The 15,392-nt window shown below is 43.0% G+C and overlaps 1 protein-coding gene and 1 long non-coding RNA gene across 2 annotated transcripts; both read left to right on the top strand.

The window, feature by feature from the left end:
• Positions 1-1,294: 1,294 nt before the first annotated feature.
• On the top strand, positions 1,295-3,108 carry LOC120420838 (uncharacterized). Its single transcript, XR_005605903.2, has 3 exons — positions 1,295-1,796; positions 1,859-2,791; positions 2,854-3,108. It is a non-coding gene; the product is annotated as an uncharacterized LOC120420838 (long non-coding RNA).
• A 2,887-nt stretch (positions 3,109-5,995) lies between these two features.
• Positions 5,996-8,198, top strand: LOC120420836 (uncharacterized). The gene is made up of 3 exons (XM_039583957.2): positions 5,996-6,556; positions 6,667-7,297; positions 7,365-8,198. Exons 1-3 carry the CDS (start codon positions 6,372-6,374, stop codon positions 7,536-7,538), a joined length of 990 nt encoding a protein of 329 aa, XP_039439891.1. The 5' UTR covers positions 5,996-6,371; the 3' UTR covers positions 7,539-8,198.
• The last annotated feature ends 7,194 nt before the right edge of the window (positions 8,199-15,392 follow it).

The raw sequence follows: 15,392 nt of genomic DNA, 5'->3' as shown, positions 1-15,392 counted from the left end.
ATTTCAATCAATTAAATGAAATTTTTAAACAATTTTGTTAGTTTTACCAAAAACGATACATATAATTCCGCAATCAGAGCTCGTTAAGTTATTCCACACATGGCTAAACAAGGCAGCTCGTGGCCAATTCCGGGCTCATCAGCCTTGATCGTTATGCTCGATTACGCCTGGCTCTTGGAAGCAAAGCAGTGGACAGGAAACTGAAAGTCATGGCACACAATCAAATCCACCCCACCCCAATTTGGGGGGAGATCACGTGATAGCCGAGCGATGTGGTCCGAACCCTCGGATGGTGACACAGATTTCACGCAACGAGGTTGACGCACTCTGTAATTTGTTCTGATTGCAGCTGAAGGTTGGCTCAGAACCACAGACAAAATGGCTAAATTGTTGAGCTGTGTTGAGTTTCCGCTCCCATCTTCACCGCGCTCCAGGGATAAGGAAACGGATTTGGAAGACGGGAAGTGTTGATGCTCCACTTTTTTTTAAGGGGATAAGGGAAATTCTCCACAGTATCCTAAAATAAGTTTCGCTTGGAGTTTAAACTCTATTGTTGGTATTTGAATATAAGCTGAGAGTAACGTCCCCTTGTCTATGGAGGCACGTTAATTATGAATGTTGTATTACGTCAAAACATGTGAATCATTTGAGACAGAAAATGTCCAGCAGTTGGCAACCGTTCGTGGCAAAATACTCGAGTACGTAACTAGCTGATAGTAGCTGAGGGGCTTGGGAATTTTCTTTTGTCCCAACAAGATAACGCTCTCGAGGGGGTAATCTGTCATTACCAACAAATTCAAAGCATGTTTATATGGCAGCTGGACGTTTGTTTACATCAGGTTTCCTATCTCTTTCTAGCATTTTTTGTCGGGCTGCTGTTTCTAGCTGTTTTTTTTTTGACTGGCCGCTTGATATGTCAGCCAATATACTTCGCAGGGCAGCTCGAGCTTGATCATTGTTTGCATCAGACACTGTGACGAGAAGTTCGTCATTTTTGAGTTAAATTATTTTTTTTTTCACTGGGCCTGGAAAGCCTTATGGCCTATTCTGGCTGTATTGAACTTTTAACTACATTCAACCGTGCAAGACCCGCTTGGACCAAGTAACCCTCGTCAGTTACATGATCTCCAAGTATGGAATTTAAGGAGTTTTTTTTTGTTATTATATATTGTTTTACTGATCCTCGGTCCCAACCTGGTCACAGCACCTAAAAGGACCTAATAAAAATAAGTTAAGAAAAAAAAAACTACTTTCAACCGTCTAAATTTCCAACATTTCAAAATTCAACTTTTTTTGCTGTGTAAAAGCGAATTTGATCGGTATCGGTATCGAAACGTCAGGATGTCAACAAAACTGTCAACATGTCAATTCTTACCACCACATCGAACAATCAAAGCAATCAAAACGCAGTTTGTTCTTAGTCTTGAAGTTGCTTCCTGTCTACATGCAACGCGCACACGCAAAATCCTGATAACACAGATCTGTGTAAAAAAATTACACAGGTTGTTGAACATGTTCTAGCTGTCAAAACTGTGTAAATTTTCAACACAGATCTGTGTAAAAAGTTACACAGATTTTCGATCAGCTTCCCTTTTAAATCTGGGTAAAAAAGTGTTGGCATTTTTTCAGCAGTCAGAGCAACCAGCAGTTAGCAAAGATGGCGGGTAATTTTTCTAAAAAATATTACATGAATTGCTTTTATTAAACAAGTCAACTTTCCAGATAGCGGACCTATTGCACTGGAATCGATGCCGTATCCTAGGAATTGTTAGTTGGTCAAGAGTCGGCGGATGATGGTAAGAAAATTATACTTTATATTCACAGTCTTACCCTAACCTAACTTTATATTTTTTCATAGCGTTGATTGAATGAATGATGTCAATGAAGCCAAATTCCTGCGTCCGAAAGCCTAGATGTGCAGGCCCTGAAGTGGAACGCTCTGCCAGGAACGTATACATCATCGCTCCAAGAAAACTAGATCACTTTCCGGGACCAAACTAGCTCCAACATCGTCCAATATGATATCTACCGAAAGATGTAAAATAATTCAGCGACAGACACTGTTGAACATCAATAAACATCAATCTTGTTTTATTTTGATTTAATTAAAGTATTTAAAACGTTTTTTATTAATCTAGAAGTAAAAAAATGTGCCTGAAATAATTTACCCAGATCTGTGTAAAATTTTACACAGGTCACTGGTTGAAAAATTACACAGATTTGACAGACAACGGCTGTACACACTTCTGTGTACAAGCCTTTTACACAGATTCTGTGTATTCCCGGTTTTGGGCGATCTGTGTCAAATTTTACACAGATCTGTGTTATGTGGATTTTGCGTGCATGATTTCAAGAATGACCTCGTTTTGCTTTTTTTCCGTCGAGCGTGGTTCATCGCCTCGCCATTTTTGTTGTTGTGGCGATTTGTATCAGCGCCAGGCTAATATGTTACACGCAAAATCCTGATAACACAGATCTGTGTAAAAAAATTACACAGGTTGTTGAACATGTTCTAGCTGTCAAAACTGTGTAAATTTTCAACACAGATCTGTGTAAAAAGTTACACAGATTTTCGATCAGCTTCCCTTTTAAATCTGGGTAAAAAAGTGTTGGCATTTTTTCAGCAGTCAGAGCAACCAGCAGTTAGCAAAGATGGCGGGTAATTTTTCTAAAAAATATTACATGAATTGCTTTTATTAAACAAGTCAACTTTCCAGATAGCGGACCTATTGCACTGGAATCGATGCCGTATCCTAGGAATTGTTAGTTGGTCAAGAGTCGGCGGATGATGGTAAGAAAATTATACTTTATATTCACAGTCTTACCCTAACCTAACTTTATATTTTTTCATAGCGTTGATTGAATGAATGATGTCAATGAAGCCAAATTCCTGCGTCCGAAAGCCTAGATGTGCAGGCCCTGAAGTGGAACGCTCTGCCAGGAACGTATACATCATCGCTCCAAGAAAACTAGATCACTTTCCGGGACCAAACTAGCTCCAACATCGTCCAATATGATATCTACCGAAAGATGTAAAATAATTCAGCGACAGACACTGTTGAACATCAATAAACATCAATCTTGTTTTATTTTGATTTAATTAAAGTATTTAAAACGTTTTTTATTAATCTAGAAGTAAAAAAATGTGCCTGAAATAATTTACCCAGATCTGTGTAAAATTTTACACAGGTCACTGGTTGAAAAATTACACAGATTTGACAGACAACGGCTGTACACACTTCTGTGTACAAGCCTTTTACACAGATTCTGTGTATTCCCGGTTTTGGGCGATCTGTGTCAAATTTTACACAGATCTGTGTTATGTGGATTTTGCGTGTAGATGATTTTAGTTCAAAACCATGTGCCAAATTAGCGCGAAGTTGCGCAGTTGGATCGCGAGCGTACTTTGAGACAATTTACCAATGTTTTAGATTGTTTACAATGTCTCGACCGCAAATCGTGACCACAACAGTGCTTTCGTTTGCTGATTTATGACACGTTGAAGGTCACGTGTTGCGTCGCGTCAACGTCAGAGATGCAACAAAGATTGTGCTTTTTCTCAGTGTAAGCCGTGTAAGCAAACACTGGAGCTTATCAATCGCTAAGGGAGCAGACACGTGATTAGAAGTACTTTGTTATGACTGATTTACTCAGAACCAGGGGCGCCGACTAGTCCAAATTGTTGGGGGGGCACGTTTGTTTTCCGAAATCGATAAGTAAGAGTGGCGATTAGATGTTAATGTTTCTTGTATATCACGAATCTTGATAATTTTATTACGATGTGATACGATTTTTTTTTCATCCGGAATTATTTTTTTTTAGAAAATAATAATTTATTAAAACATGATTGAGAATGTTAATTAGGGGGATTTTTTTATATTTTTTAAAGGCGAATTCCTTCTCATAGGCATATTGTCACTTATTTTCTAGAAGTAACAGTCAATAATAAAAATAATCAGATATTTAGAAATTCAACAATACATATACTCTAAAAATAAAAATAAAAGTAAAAAGCCAAAATTTAGACCTTCAGAAATAAAAAAAATACACATTTAAAAAAACATACATTTTTCAAATCTGCAATTTAGAAAAAAAAACACACACAAAATTCAATATTCCAACATAAAAAAATAATAGTATAAAAATTCTAGGGTTAAATAAACTCATGGCTTGAAAATGTTAAGAAATCAAAAGCAGGAAATCAGAAATTTAAACAATCAGTAATTTAGAAATAACAATAAAATTCAATGTTTAAATAAATCGAAAATTTAAAAATAATGCTATTGACAACAATGTTTTTTTTAAAAATTGAAGTATTTAAGAATTTTAGAATTTTAGAATTTTAGAATTTAAGAATCTAAGAATTTAAGAATTCAAGAATTTAAGAATTTTAGAATTTAAGAATTTAAGAATTTAAGAATTTTAGAATTTTAGAATTTTAGAATTTAAGAATTTAAGAATTTAAGAATTTAAGAATTTAAGAATTTAAGAATTTAAGAATTTAAGAATTTAAGAATTTAAGAATTTAAGAATTTAAGAATTTAAGAATTTAAGAATTTAAGAATTTAAGAATTTAAGAATTTAAGAATTTTAGAATTTAAGAATTTAAGAATTTAAGAATTTAAGAATTTAAGAATTTAAGAATTTAAGAATTTAAGAATTTAAGAATTTAAGAATTTAAGAATTTAAGAATTTAAGAATTTTAGAATTTAAGAATTTAAGAATTTAAGAATTTAAGAATTTAAGAATTTAAGAATTTAAGAATTTAAGAATTTAAGAATTTAAGAATTTAAGAATTTAAGAATTTAAGAATTTTAGAATTATAGAACCTTAGAATTTTAGAATTTTAGAATGTTGCGTTTGAAAACTTGATGATTGTTTTCGCAAGAGTTTGCGTAAGTTTGATTGTAGATGAAGTGCTATGGGAAAAGTACCTTGGTTTTGTTTTTGGAACAACATGCACAGATAGAAATCTTATGAGCAAATCCGTAAAATCTATGTTGACGACATCTCTCAAATCATTCACCGATGCCTCTGTGCTCTTGTTCTAAGCTTACTGATTTTCCTAGAGAGCACATTGGTATAGATAAAACGTTGTCGATATAGAAAAAAGCATCTAAATCCAGAAAATTGTAAACGATTTCTTTCAAAACTTACAATAATTCTATCCATTTATGTTTTAGATATTATTTTCAATTATTTCCTTTTTTATATATTTGATATAAGAATATTTTTCTTCCAAAATTTCTGGGGGGGGGCACAATGTATGGGCTGCCCCCCCAGCCAAATTTTAGGGGGGGCAAAAAGTACCGTGCCCCCCCAGAGTCGGCGCCCCTGCTCAGAACTGTTTATTGCTAATCCAATAAAACATGTAAAAAGAAGTAAAAATAGTAGGTTGACACGGATTTCCTTTTGCCAAAACAAACAAGCTGGAAAGCCTAATAATTGAATTATACGCTGTTTTGAAATGTGCGTGTGCCAGAAATGAAAACACATGCCACCACACAAATTTCCAGGAAAAAACGTGACTCAAGCTGCTCTTTTCCCACTTGAGTTGCCTCTCCCCGTTCACTTATACAGCCGTGAACCAAACAGATGTTTTTGTTCTGACGTAAAACCAGTCTTGCACCACGACAATGAGCTGAATCATTGATTGAGAGCGCGCGAGCGCGAGTAGAAACGATCAGTTTGCTCGCTCTCTCGCAATGATTTTGGCACTCTCTCGCGATTGTTATCATTCAATGCCCTTGGAGTATGGTTGTGTTGGTCGACGGTGGCATACTGGATTTCGTGGTGAATTAATTTTTAATTTTTGAATTTCAGAGCGTGAAAAGCCAACATCAATAAAAGGGGACGAACCGGGCCTGACCGGCAAAGTGCAGGGCGGCCGGAGCGATCTTTCAAGCACCATTTCATTCACGAGCGTCGAGAGGCAGGATGGCGCCTACGTACCAACCGTTGGCCGCTGGGGCAACGAGTGGCCAAGTTGACTCGCCGTCGTGCGCAGTGAACTTTCCGCGGTCCGACAGCCGACGGCGCCGTTGGACCGTAGCGGTTCCGGACAATCCGACTCCCGACGATTGACCGAACCGGAATGTCACAGGAGCAATGTGACGGACACGAAACCGGGAACCGTGGCCGTCCTCGGCGGGTGCCGCCACCCCATCGGTGGTGGTGGTGCCCCCGGCGGATGGACACTCGACGACGACAGCTACAACCTGGCTAAGTTTGACCAGACCAACGGAGCGTGGCCGATCGATTCGCCGCTACCGCTGCCAAAGTGGTCTGCCAAACGGGCCGAACCGTACGTCGTCGAAAAGGTCTGGCAGTATGAAGATCTGGTCGGACTGATTGAAACCAAGCTGCAGCGGATGCTCGAGGAGACTCATTACAACACGGCGAACAACTTTGTGGATTTTCACAAGGCATACCGCGGCGCTCACAGCGCCACCACCTGTCCGGATGGCGATCTCAAGACACACTTCCAGAACTACGTGATCCCGATCAACCGTCGGCATCACATGTGCGTCAGCCTGGCGATGGAGATTGTGTCTAGGTAAGGACTTGCGTACAAGTTTGCTTGCGAGAGCATGTGTTTACTTGCATGAAAAACTAGATGGCACCACCAACAGTCACTGAACTAACCCAATTTCCCTTTCCGCACAGGATCGCAGAACAGCACCCGCAGCTCGCGAAGCACTTTTTCCTGGTTTCGTGCGAAGAGGCCGTCGAGGAGGCCGAGGCGTACGTCCTACAGTGCGAAGAGAAGGACATCGAGCACGCCGGACCAGGGTTAGAGAAGGAGCACTCGATGGTCGCGATGAAAATCGTGGTCGGAGGACGCGAGGGTGTGATGGTGCTCGATCCGGGCTACCACGTGGCGCGCGCCGTAACCGTAATGAAGGACCAATGCTATCCGCATACCGGCTGGTTTACCCAATCGGACGAACCCCACTGCAAACGAGAGTACAGCTACGTACTGAGCCACCACAGTGCGAATTTTATCACCTGGACGGAGCGGATGACCCGCCCTGGCAAGCCGCAGCAGTTCGAGATGTCGTTGATCTACGTCGAGCAACCGTACCGGACGGCGATTGACGTCACCGTGCGGCGCAACTTGGTGTACAACTTCCGCTCGTTGCTGTCCCGCGACGCCAAGGGACGTGTCTGCGCCGGGATGTACTTCCCGGTGGTTCCCAACCCAGCCGATGCACAAGTGACGCTATTCTACGACAGTGTCAACGACACCCAAGTCAAACAAAAGTTCAAGTTCTCGCTTTTTAAAGATCCCCTAATGGTAGGCACAACCCCCTCGACCAATCGAATCTTCAACCCACCAAACAAACCCTTTCTCTCCCCACCAGATTCCCGAGAACGTTTTGGCTCATTTGGAAAATCTAGCGCCACAGCTGCGGATGGAGCAGAGCGAGCTGGCCACGCTGATGGGCGACCTGGCGGATTCCGTGCTCGATGGTGACTTTGTGAAGCAGGTGCTGGAGATCAACAACAGCATCACGGAGATGTCGGCCGACAACTAAGTATCACACACACACATCGCTTGTTCGCTTTCACGTGCACGAAGACGATGACGACGGCAGGAAACCCACCCCAAGAGAGCGTGGACAGTTGCAGTAGCACACGCATTGGAACCTTGATTTAACAATAACTTTTTTTTTGTTTTGCTTCAGAGCATTTCCACATTGATAAACTTGATTCATTCTACACGCTATGAATATGTAAAACACTACAAACACACACCTTAACCATATCTAACCAAACTATGCCAGATAAAACTACTATGAAATACAACAAAACGGCAGAATTTAGCAGTATCTTGCAAGGTAAACACAATCAAGACACTAGATTTTCCAGAATATCAACACCTATGAGCAGTGAAAGCAACCACAGTTTAAGGAGTAGGATCTTATTCACTATTTGTACTATTATTATCTCGGGATGAAGGGTCTTTAGGTATCGTAACAACTTGTAATAACGTTTAACTAGTTTGACAGAGCAGCAGTTCCGCACTACACATACACACGATAGGTAACCGATTGATTTTGAGCTTTTGTTTGTGTAGTGACGGACGGACGCGCGGAAACTGTGTTTGAATATGTTACACACTTGTGTATTGGCTATAAGATAAAATATTTGCATTCTAATCAATAAATATCCATTTGAAACCGCTTGACAAAGAACTTCTCGTTGTGTTTTATTTACGTAAGAGAAATTCACCTTTTCCGTTGTCTTTCAATTACGGACTTCAAAATCATTAAACCATGTTGATTTCTCATTTTATTTATAACATAAACGAGAGTATTCAGTTACCATGTTCTACATACTGTATAGTTACATCAATAACGCAGATGTTACGATTTGATGAAGATAGAGTGAACGTATGTCGCTCTTTAATCATTACACCAGAATTTTTGTAGTCTGTCTGTTGGCTCGACTGTGCCAACAGACTGTTGTCATTAGAATCGACATTATCAAAGCTAACTTAAAAGTAATAATCAGGTTTTAAAATTTTACTTACGGGTTAAACAGCATGACGTCTTTTAGAATAGCCCAATGATTGTATTCATCCATCTCCACACCACGATTCTTGAATGAGCTACCAATTTTACCGATTCGTACTTCGATGATTGCTTTGCAGCTTTTCTTAGTTTACTTCAGTGCATGGTTGCTTTGCAATCTGACGTACGTTTTAGAAGTAACGCTTCGGGGCTAGTAAAGTAAACCTCAATAATCCATGTTGTCACATCCCATTCAGCTGCCGTTTTCGAATAAGTTTAGCTAGAATTGTGAATTCCCTTCAAGTTTACTTCAGTATGTTTAGCGAGTTTTTTTATTTGTATTATTTTTAGGTACTTGAAATTCACGTCTGTGTTCGGGAAGCGCATATTTGCTCATTCTTGGAATCCACATCAATGTTCTGAACGCGCTCGTACGGTGTCTATTGATTTTGCACTGCATTCTTTAAGCTGATTTTCTGTATCTATAATCATTGGAGGTCAACGTGAAGGCTTTCTTTCAAAATTACAAATATCCTCAAGAATATTGTTTACCATAATATATTTTTCGTACAAATAAGGATATCTCATCTCAATTACTTATTACATAGTTCACTGAAGCTAAAACTTAGCAAACGTATGGGGCTCATTGTTTCTTTTTGTATCCCACTAGGAAAAGAATATCTTTTCCCGGTACACATGCACAGAAAGATATAGAGAAAAAATAACATAAAAAACGCAAAACGTGTCTAATGCACCCCGGGCATGTTCATTTTTTTTTTGTTGCAAGTAAGGTGGAAGAAAAAATAGCCTAACATTAAGAATTATGATACGGCGAATGCAGAATTGTTGGCGAACCAACTCGTTTTAAATAAAGGATGCTTTTTGTCTGCCTAGTCTTTCGGTGGCTCGTTTAAGAGCGGGTGTACTTGCCCCAGATGTGCAGCATAAACACGTGCTCTCATCCCCGATCATATCCACACATCCCTTTCACTTTCTCTTTTCTTACTATTTACTTGTCCAAATCAACTAATTCCACCTCATCTTAAATAACCACAAAACAAAACCCCCCCACACCCCCTCCATCCCAAATCTAAGCACTCCAAACCAAAAAATCTCACCACACTCTCCCAACACTTCAACACAACACCCATAACTCACATCATCCTTCCCCCATAAAAAAACTTCCATCCTCCCACCATCCACCAAAACTCCAAACCCCTCCCCCTCCCCCAACCCAAAAATCCTCCAAAACTCCCCAAATCAACATACCACCCCCCCAACAAACCACTTACATAAAATACAACCAAACATTTAAAAATCACCCCCCCAACCACAATCCAAAAATCCTCCAATAACCTAAAAAATCAAAACCTTCTTTTTCCAACATACCTACCCAACAAAACTTCCCATACCATTCCAAATTAACAATCCCCAAAAACCCCTACTCCCCCCACTTACTAAAACTTCATAATACACCAACCTTTCACCACCACAATCAAACCTCCCCCAAACCACCACCCTCAACTTTCTACCCCTCCCTCACCACCCACCAAAAATCCCCCTCCTCTCCCAAAAAAAACAATCTTCCCCACACCCCCAAAATAACAGAAGATTCCACTAACAAACTAACGGGCACTCTTCAAATAATCAAAAATATCATCGCGACTACTCACTCCAAATACAACACTAAAATACATATCTAACATTCAGTAACCATTTGTTTATTAACCACATTCCACCCCACAAATTATATTTAAAATACCAAATTTTAATCTACGCATTAAATTTTACATTTTAAAAATCAATAAAACAAAACTCATTCCCTATCCCCGTTACACAAAACTTATATATTATCCCACAATATATTTTACCTACAGAACTCGTTAAGGATTATTTTTTCCAAAAATATCGTCTAGAACTTGATTAAAAAATGTCCAGATTTAATAGTTTTATAGTGAATTAATTTTGTTCATCTAAATGCAGACACTTTCCCTGAATTTTTCACTTGTTTTTTTTTACTAATTTAATAGATCTTCTCTAGCTTAAGACCCACAACATTACAAAATGATATTTTGCGATATTTTTGAGACAATCAATCCGTTCCATAACTCTTAGATTTATTTTTACCGAATTCGGAAATTTTTAACAGTGCCGGTCATATTTCGGTTAATATAAAATTACTGAATTTGTTGAGTTCATTATTCCTCATAGAACAACCGATTTTTGGTAAAAAATATTCATTTTGACAGATCGTTTACCGACCTTTATTTTTACCGATTTCTCACTCACTGATTTCGGTACAAAATCCATGGATCCATTTTTATGAGCAGTATAATCTGGGACAAATCAGGACAATAGTTTTGGCCATGTTTTGAACAACAATATGATTGAGTTTGATATTTTCGATTGGTTCCGGATAGAATAGACACAGAACATCAAAATTCATTGCTCCGGCAGAAGTCTCAGCGCGTGGTCGTGTTTTTTTCGCGGTGTGTTTGGCGCGTTTTTCACGGCGATTCCGAGGCGTGTGCGAGCGGACAAGCCCGTTCCGGTGGTCAGAGGAGCCACAATCTGGTCGTCGTGGACACGGCGGCGGTGCAGCGGCGGAGAAGGAACGAGTTCCCGTATCCGAGCAGCAGCAGCAGGAGGAGTCAGCAGCAGCGGCTGCGGAGGCAGCTGAGGCGAGAGACGGTCGTTGGCCGGTGGAATCGGCCCCGGAGAGTCGACTGCGGTCGGCGGACCAGTTTTCGGCCAGGCCAGGTCGGAGACAACCCCGTTGTTTACGTGGCTGGCAGCAGGCAGCACAACAACAACAACAACAAGCGCGCGCAAACGAGCTTCCCGCGCATCCCGCTGCGGGCGGCAGCCAGTGCGGCCAGTTCGGCGGTGAGTGCGAAAGGCGAGTTTTTTAGTTTTTTTTTTCTCATACTTTTTTTTTTCCTGTTAGATTTTTTTTCTCATTTCTTCTGCGTTATTTTAGTCTTATTTTTGGTTTGATTAGTTTTGTTCCGTTTTTTCCTCAATCATGGATCCGACCGAGTCGGAACACGAGGAATCTGATTTCGATTCATCCATTGATGGTGACGAGGACGTGGAAATGAAGGACTCTGTCTCGGGAGTTCCTTCAAACACCACCAACAGGGACCACTTCCTGAAGGATAAGGATGCTGACGGTAAAGGGGGATCCACGGACGGGTCTAAGAGGAAGAAGCGAAAGCGTCCTAAATCAGATCCGAATCCGGTTCCCCCTCAACCACCGATTCCTCCCTTGAATCCAGACCCGATTCCCCCCTTGACTCCAAACCCAATTCCTTCTCCCAATCCAGATCCAATTCCTCCTAAAACACCGGTGCCGAATCCGGATCCAAATCCCCCACCGCTCCTGAATCCTCATTCCCAAAAACCGATTCCTCGTCCTCGTCAGTATCAAGAGGGATCGCAAACGGAATGGGTGGTCTTCTTCCGGCCCAAACAGAAGCCGTTAAACTTTGTACAGATCACCAAGGATTTGCAGAAGCACTATCCTGGGGTGGTCGAATGTACCAAGCTGAACAAGAGCAAGCTCCGCGTGATCGTGAACTCCGCGGTGCAAGCTAATCAGATCGTAACTGATCTGCGGTTCAGCATTGAGTACCGTGTTTGGATTCCGGCCCACAAAGTCGAAATCGATGGCGTGGTGACCGATGACAGTCTTTCGCTTGTCGACCTCTCAAGGGCGGTGGGACGCTTCAAGAACCCTAAACTTCCAGCTGTGGAGGTACTCGAGTGCCGGCAACTGGGCAACGTCACCACCGAGGGTGGCCAGAAGAAGTTCATTCCTTCTGCCTCGTTCCGGGTGACTTTTGCAGGGTCAGCTCTGCCGGACTACATTGAGCTGTACAAGCTTCGGCTTCCAGTTCGATTGTACGTTCCGCGAGTGATGAGCTGCGAAAACTGCCAGCAGTTGGGACACACCAAGACCTACTGCAGCAACAAGAGCAAGTGCTCAAAGTGCGCCGGCCCCCACAAGGACGTGGATTGCCAAAAGCAGGCTGAAAAATGCCTGCTTTGTGGCGGGGAACCGCACAAAACTCGACAGTGCCCAAAGTACAAGGAGCGCGAGGACAAGATGAAGCGATCCTTGAGGGAACGCTCCAAGAAGTCCTTCGCGGAAATCCTTAGTCAGGTGACCCACCCCAATCGCTTCGCTCCTTTGGCGGACGAAGATTCGGGGGACGAAGATTCCGATGTGGAGGTCCTCTTCCAGAGAGACGAGGAAAGTGACTCTTCCGGGCCAAACCCGAAGCGCAACAAGGCTTCCAAGTCCAGGAAAGCCGCTGGCGGCAAGGGTAAGGAAAGTGACTCGTTGAACTTCGAGGAGGATTTTCCTTTCGGTCCGTCGGGTAAGCCCGCTCCGAAGCCGGCACCGAAGCCGACACCGAAGCCGGCACCAATTCCTCTCAAGCCGCTGAAGCCCGTTCCCAAGCTGCCAAAGATCCCCCTAAAAACGGTTCCTCAACCGAATCCGATCACCGATGCCTTCAAAGGAGTCCTTCCTTTTTCCACAATCGTGGAATGGCTGTGCTCTTTTGTGAGTGAACCGACGCGTTTAATCATAAAGCGGTTTGAGCCTCTCGCTAGACACATCGGGAAACAGCTTGCTAGCACGACGCCCCTCTTGTCGTTCATTTCCTTTGATGGGTAATACACCAAAAACGAAAAACGGCATCTCCTTTCTACAATGGAATTGCAGAAGTTTATCCCCCAAGTTAAACGATTTTCAACAATTCGCATTCGAACGAGACTGTGATGTGTTTGCGCTGAGCGAAACGTTTCTTATCGGAGATGAGACGCCAGCTTTCCGGGGGTACAATCTCATCACAGAGAGCAGGGCAGGGCCAAATAGAGGTGGAGGCGTACTGATTGGGGTCAGGAAATGCCACACTTTTAGAAAGGTCACGCTCCCGAAGCTAGGAGGAATCGAAGCAGTCGCAGTACAGGCCAGGATCAGAGGACTGGACATTTGCATTGTGTCCGTCTATGTTCCCCCACAGGTGTCGTTAACTCGACAAAAGTTGTGGGGTATGCTTGAGCTGTTGCAGGCACCGCGACTGGTTCTGGGTGACTTTAATCTTCACAGCACCGAGTGGGGAAGTCACAAGACAGACCCTCAAGCATATCTGATTCATGAACTGTGCGACGACTTCCAGATGACCCTCCTAAACAGGGACAAGCAAGTTACGCGGATTGCAACACCACCAACGCCAACTACGTCCGGTACGAAGGCGAGTGCCATCGACTTGTCGCTCTGTTCCAACAGTCTGGCAGTTCTCTGTGACTGGAACGTGCTTCAAGATCCTCGTGGCAGTGATCATTTGCCGATCGCTATTCTGGTTAGCCATGGCCCACAGCAATCGACAACGGTGGAGATGCCTTACGATCTGACGCGAAATATCGACTGGAAACAGTACGCGGAGGCAGTCTCCATTGGAGTTGAGTTGCGAGCTGGGTTGGCACCGCTTGAAGAATATGCGTTTCTGGCTAATTTGATCTATGACAGTGCGTTACAAGCTCAGACAAAACCCGTCCCGGGACCGTACATCCGAACGCGCCCTCCTCTTCCCTGGTGGGACAAGGAGTGTACGGATCTCTCGGCGGCCAGGTCTGAAGCTTATGTGGACTTCTGCAAGTGTGGAATCCGAGCGAACTTCCAAAAGTACAGAGCTCTTGATCGCAGGTACAGTAATACTCTGAAGCGGAAGAAGCGAATGTACTGGCGGGAGTTCGTTGAAGGATTACCAGCAGATACGTCCATGAGCACTCTGTGGCGCGTTGCGAGGGCCATGCGTAGAGGTTCCGTTCCAAACGAGAGTGTGGAAAAATCGGACAAGTGGATATTGGATTTCGCCAAGAAGGTGTGCCCGGACTCGGTGCCGACACAACCATCATTCGACGTTGTTGATGGGAGCGATTCTAATCCTCCCTTCTCGATGGTAGAGCTCTCCATAGCACTATTGACGGGCAACAACACTGCTCCTGGTCCGGACAAGATCAAGTTCAGCTTGCTGAAAAATCTTCCGGACGTCGCCAAGCAGCGTCTGTTGAATCTGTTCAACACGTTGGTGGAGCAGAACGTAATTCCACACGAATGGCGACAGGTCCGGGTGGTTGCCATTCAAAAGCCCGGTAAGCCGGCATCCGACCACAACTCGTATCGTCCAATCAGCTTGCTGTCGTGTCTACGCAAGTTGCTGGAGAAGATGATCCTCGACCGCCTCGAACCATGGATGGAACGAGAGCACTTGCTGTCTGACACGCAGTATGGCTTCCGGAGAGGCAAGGGAACAAGCGACTGTCTAGCCTTGCTGGCCACAGGGATCGACATAGCCCGTGGTAAAAAACAGCAAATGGCTTCTGTCTTCCTAGACATCAAGGGTGCATTCGATTCAGTCTCCATCGATGTGTTGGGAGTAAAGCTGCGGCGGAGCGGTCTCAATCCGACGATGTGCAACTTCCTCATCAACCTGTTGTCAGAAAAACACATGCACTTTGTGCAAGGTGATCTGGCAATCACCCGGATAAGTTACATGGGTTTGGCACAAGGCTCACGCCTTAGTCCATCCATGTATAACTTCTACGTCAGCGATATCGATGATTGCTTGACCGGAGACTGCACCCTTATACAGTACGCAGATGACGCAGTGGTTTCAATCGCTGCCAAGAAGGAAGTCGATCTGCTAGAACCCTTGCAAGATACCCTGAACAACTTGGCCCATTGGGCAGTTGGAAAGGGTATTGAATTCTCTCCGGAGAAGACGGAGCTGGTCGTTTTTACGGGGAAGCATGAACCGCCGCAGCTCAATCTTTCTCTCTCGGGAAAGACTATCGAGCAGTCGG

The sequence above is a fragment of the Culex pipiens genome, chromosome 2, assembly GCF_016801865.2.
Source record: "Culex pipiens pallens isolate TS chromosome 2, TS_CPP_V2, whole genome shotgun sequence".
Lineage (NCBI taxonomy): Eukaryota > Metazoa > Arthropoda > Insecta > Diptera > Culicidae > Culex > Culex pipiens.
This window is presented reverse-complemented; position numbering and strand designations above follow the sequence as displayed.

What these genes read in the sequence shown, in the direction of transcription:
- LOC120420836 (XM_039583957.2), top strand. Translation starts at nt 6,372, where the DNA reads ATGCTCGAGGAGACTCATTACAACACGGCGAACAACTTTGTGGATTTT. An exon ending in GCGATGGAGATTGTGTCTAG is followed by an intron (nt 6,557 to 6,666) that starts GTAAGGACTTGC and finishes CTTTCCGCACAG; the next exon opens with GATCGCAGAACAGCACCCGC. An exon ending in TTTTTAAAGATCCCCTAATG is followed by an intron (nt 7,298 to 7,364) that starts GTAGGCACAACC and finishes TCTCCCCACCAG; the next exon opens with ATTCCCGAGAACGTTTTGGC.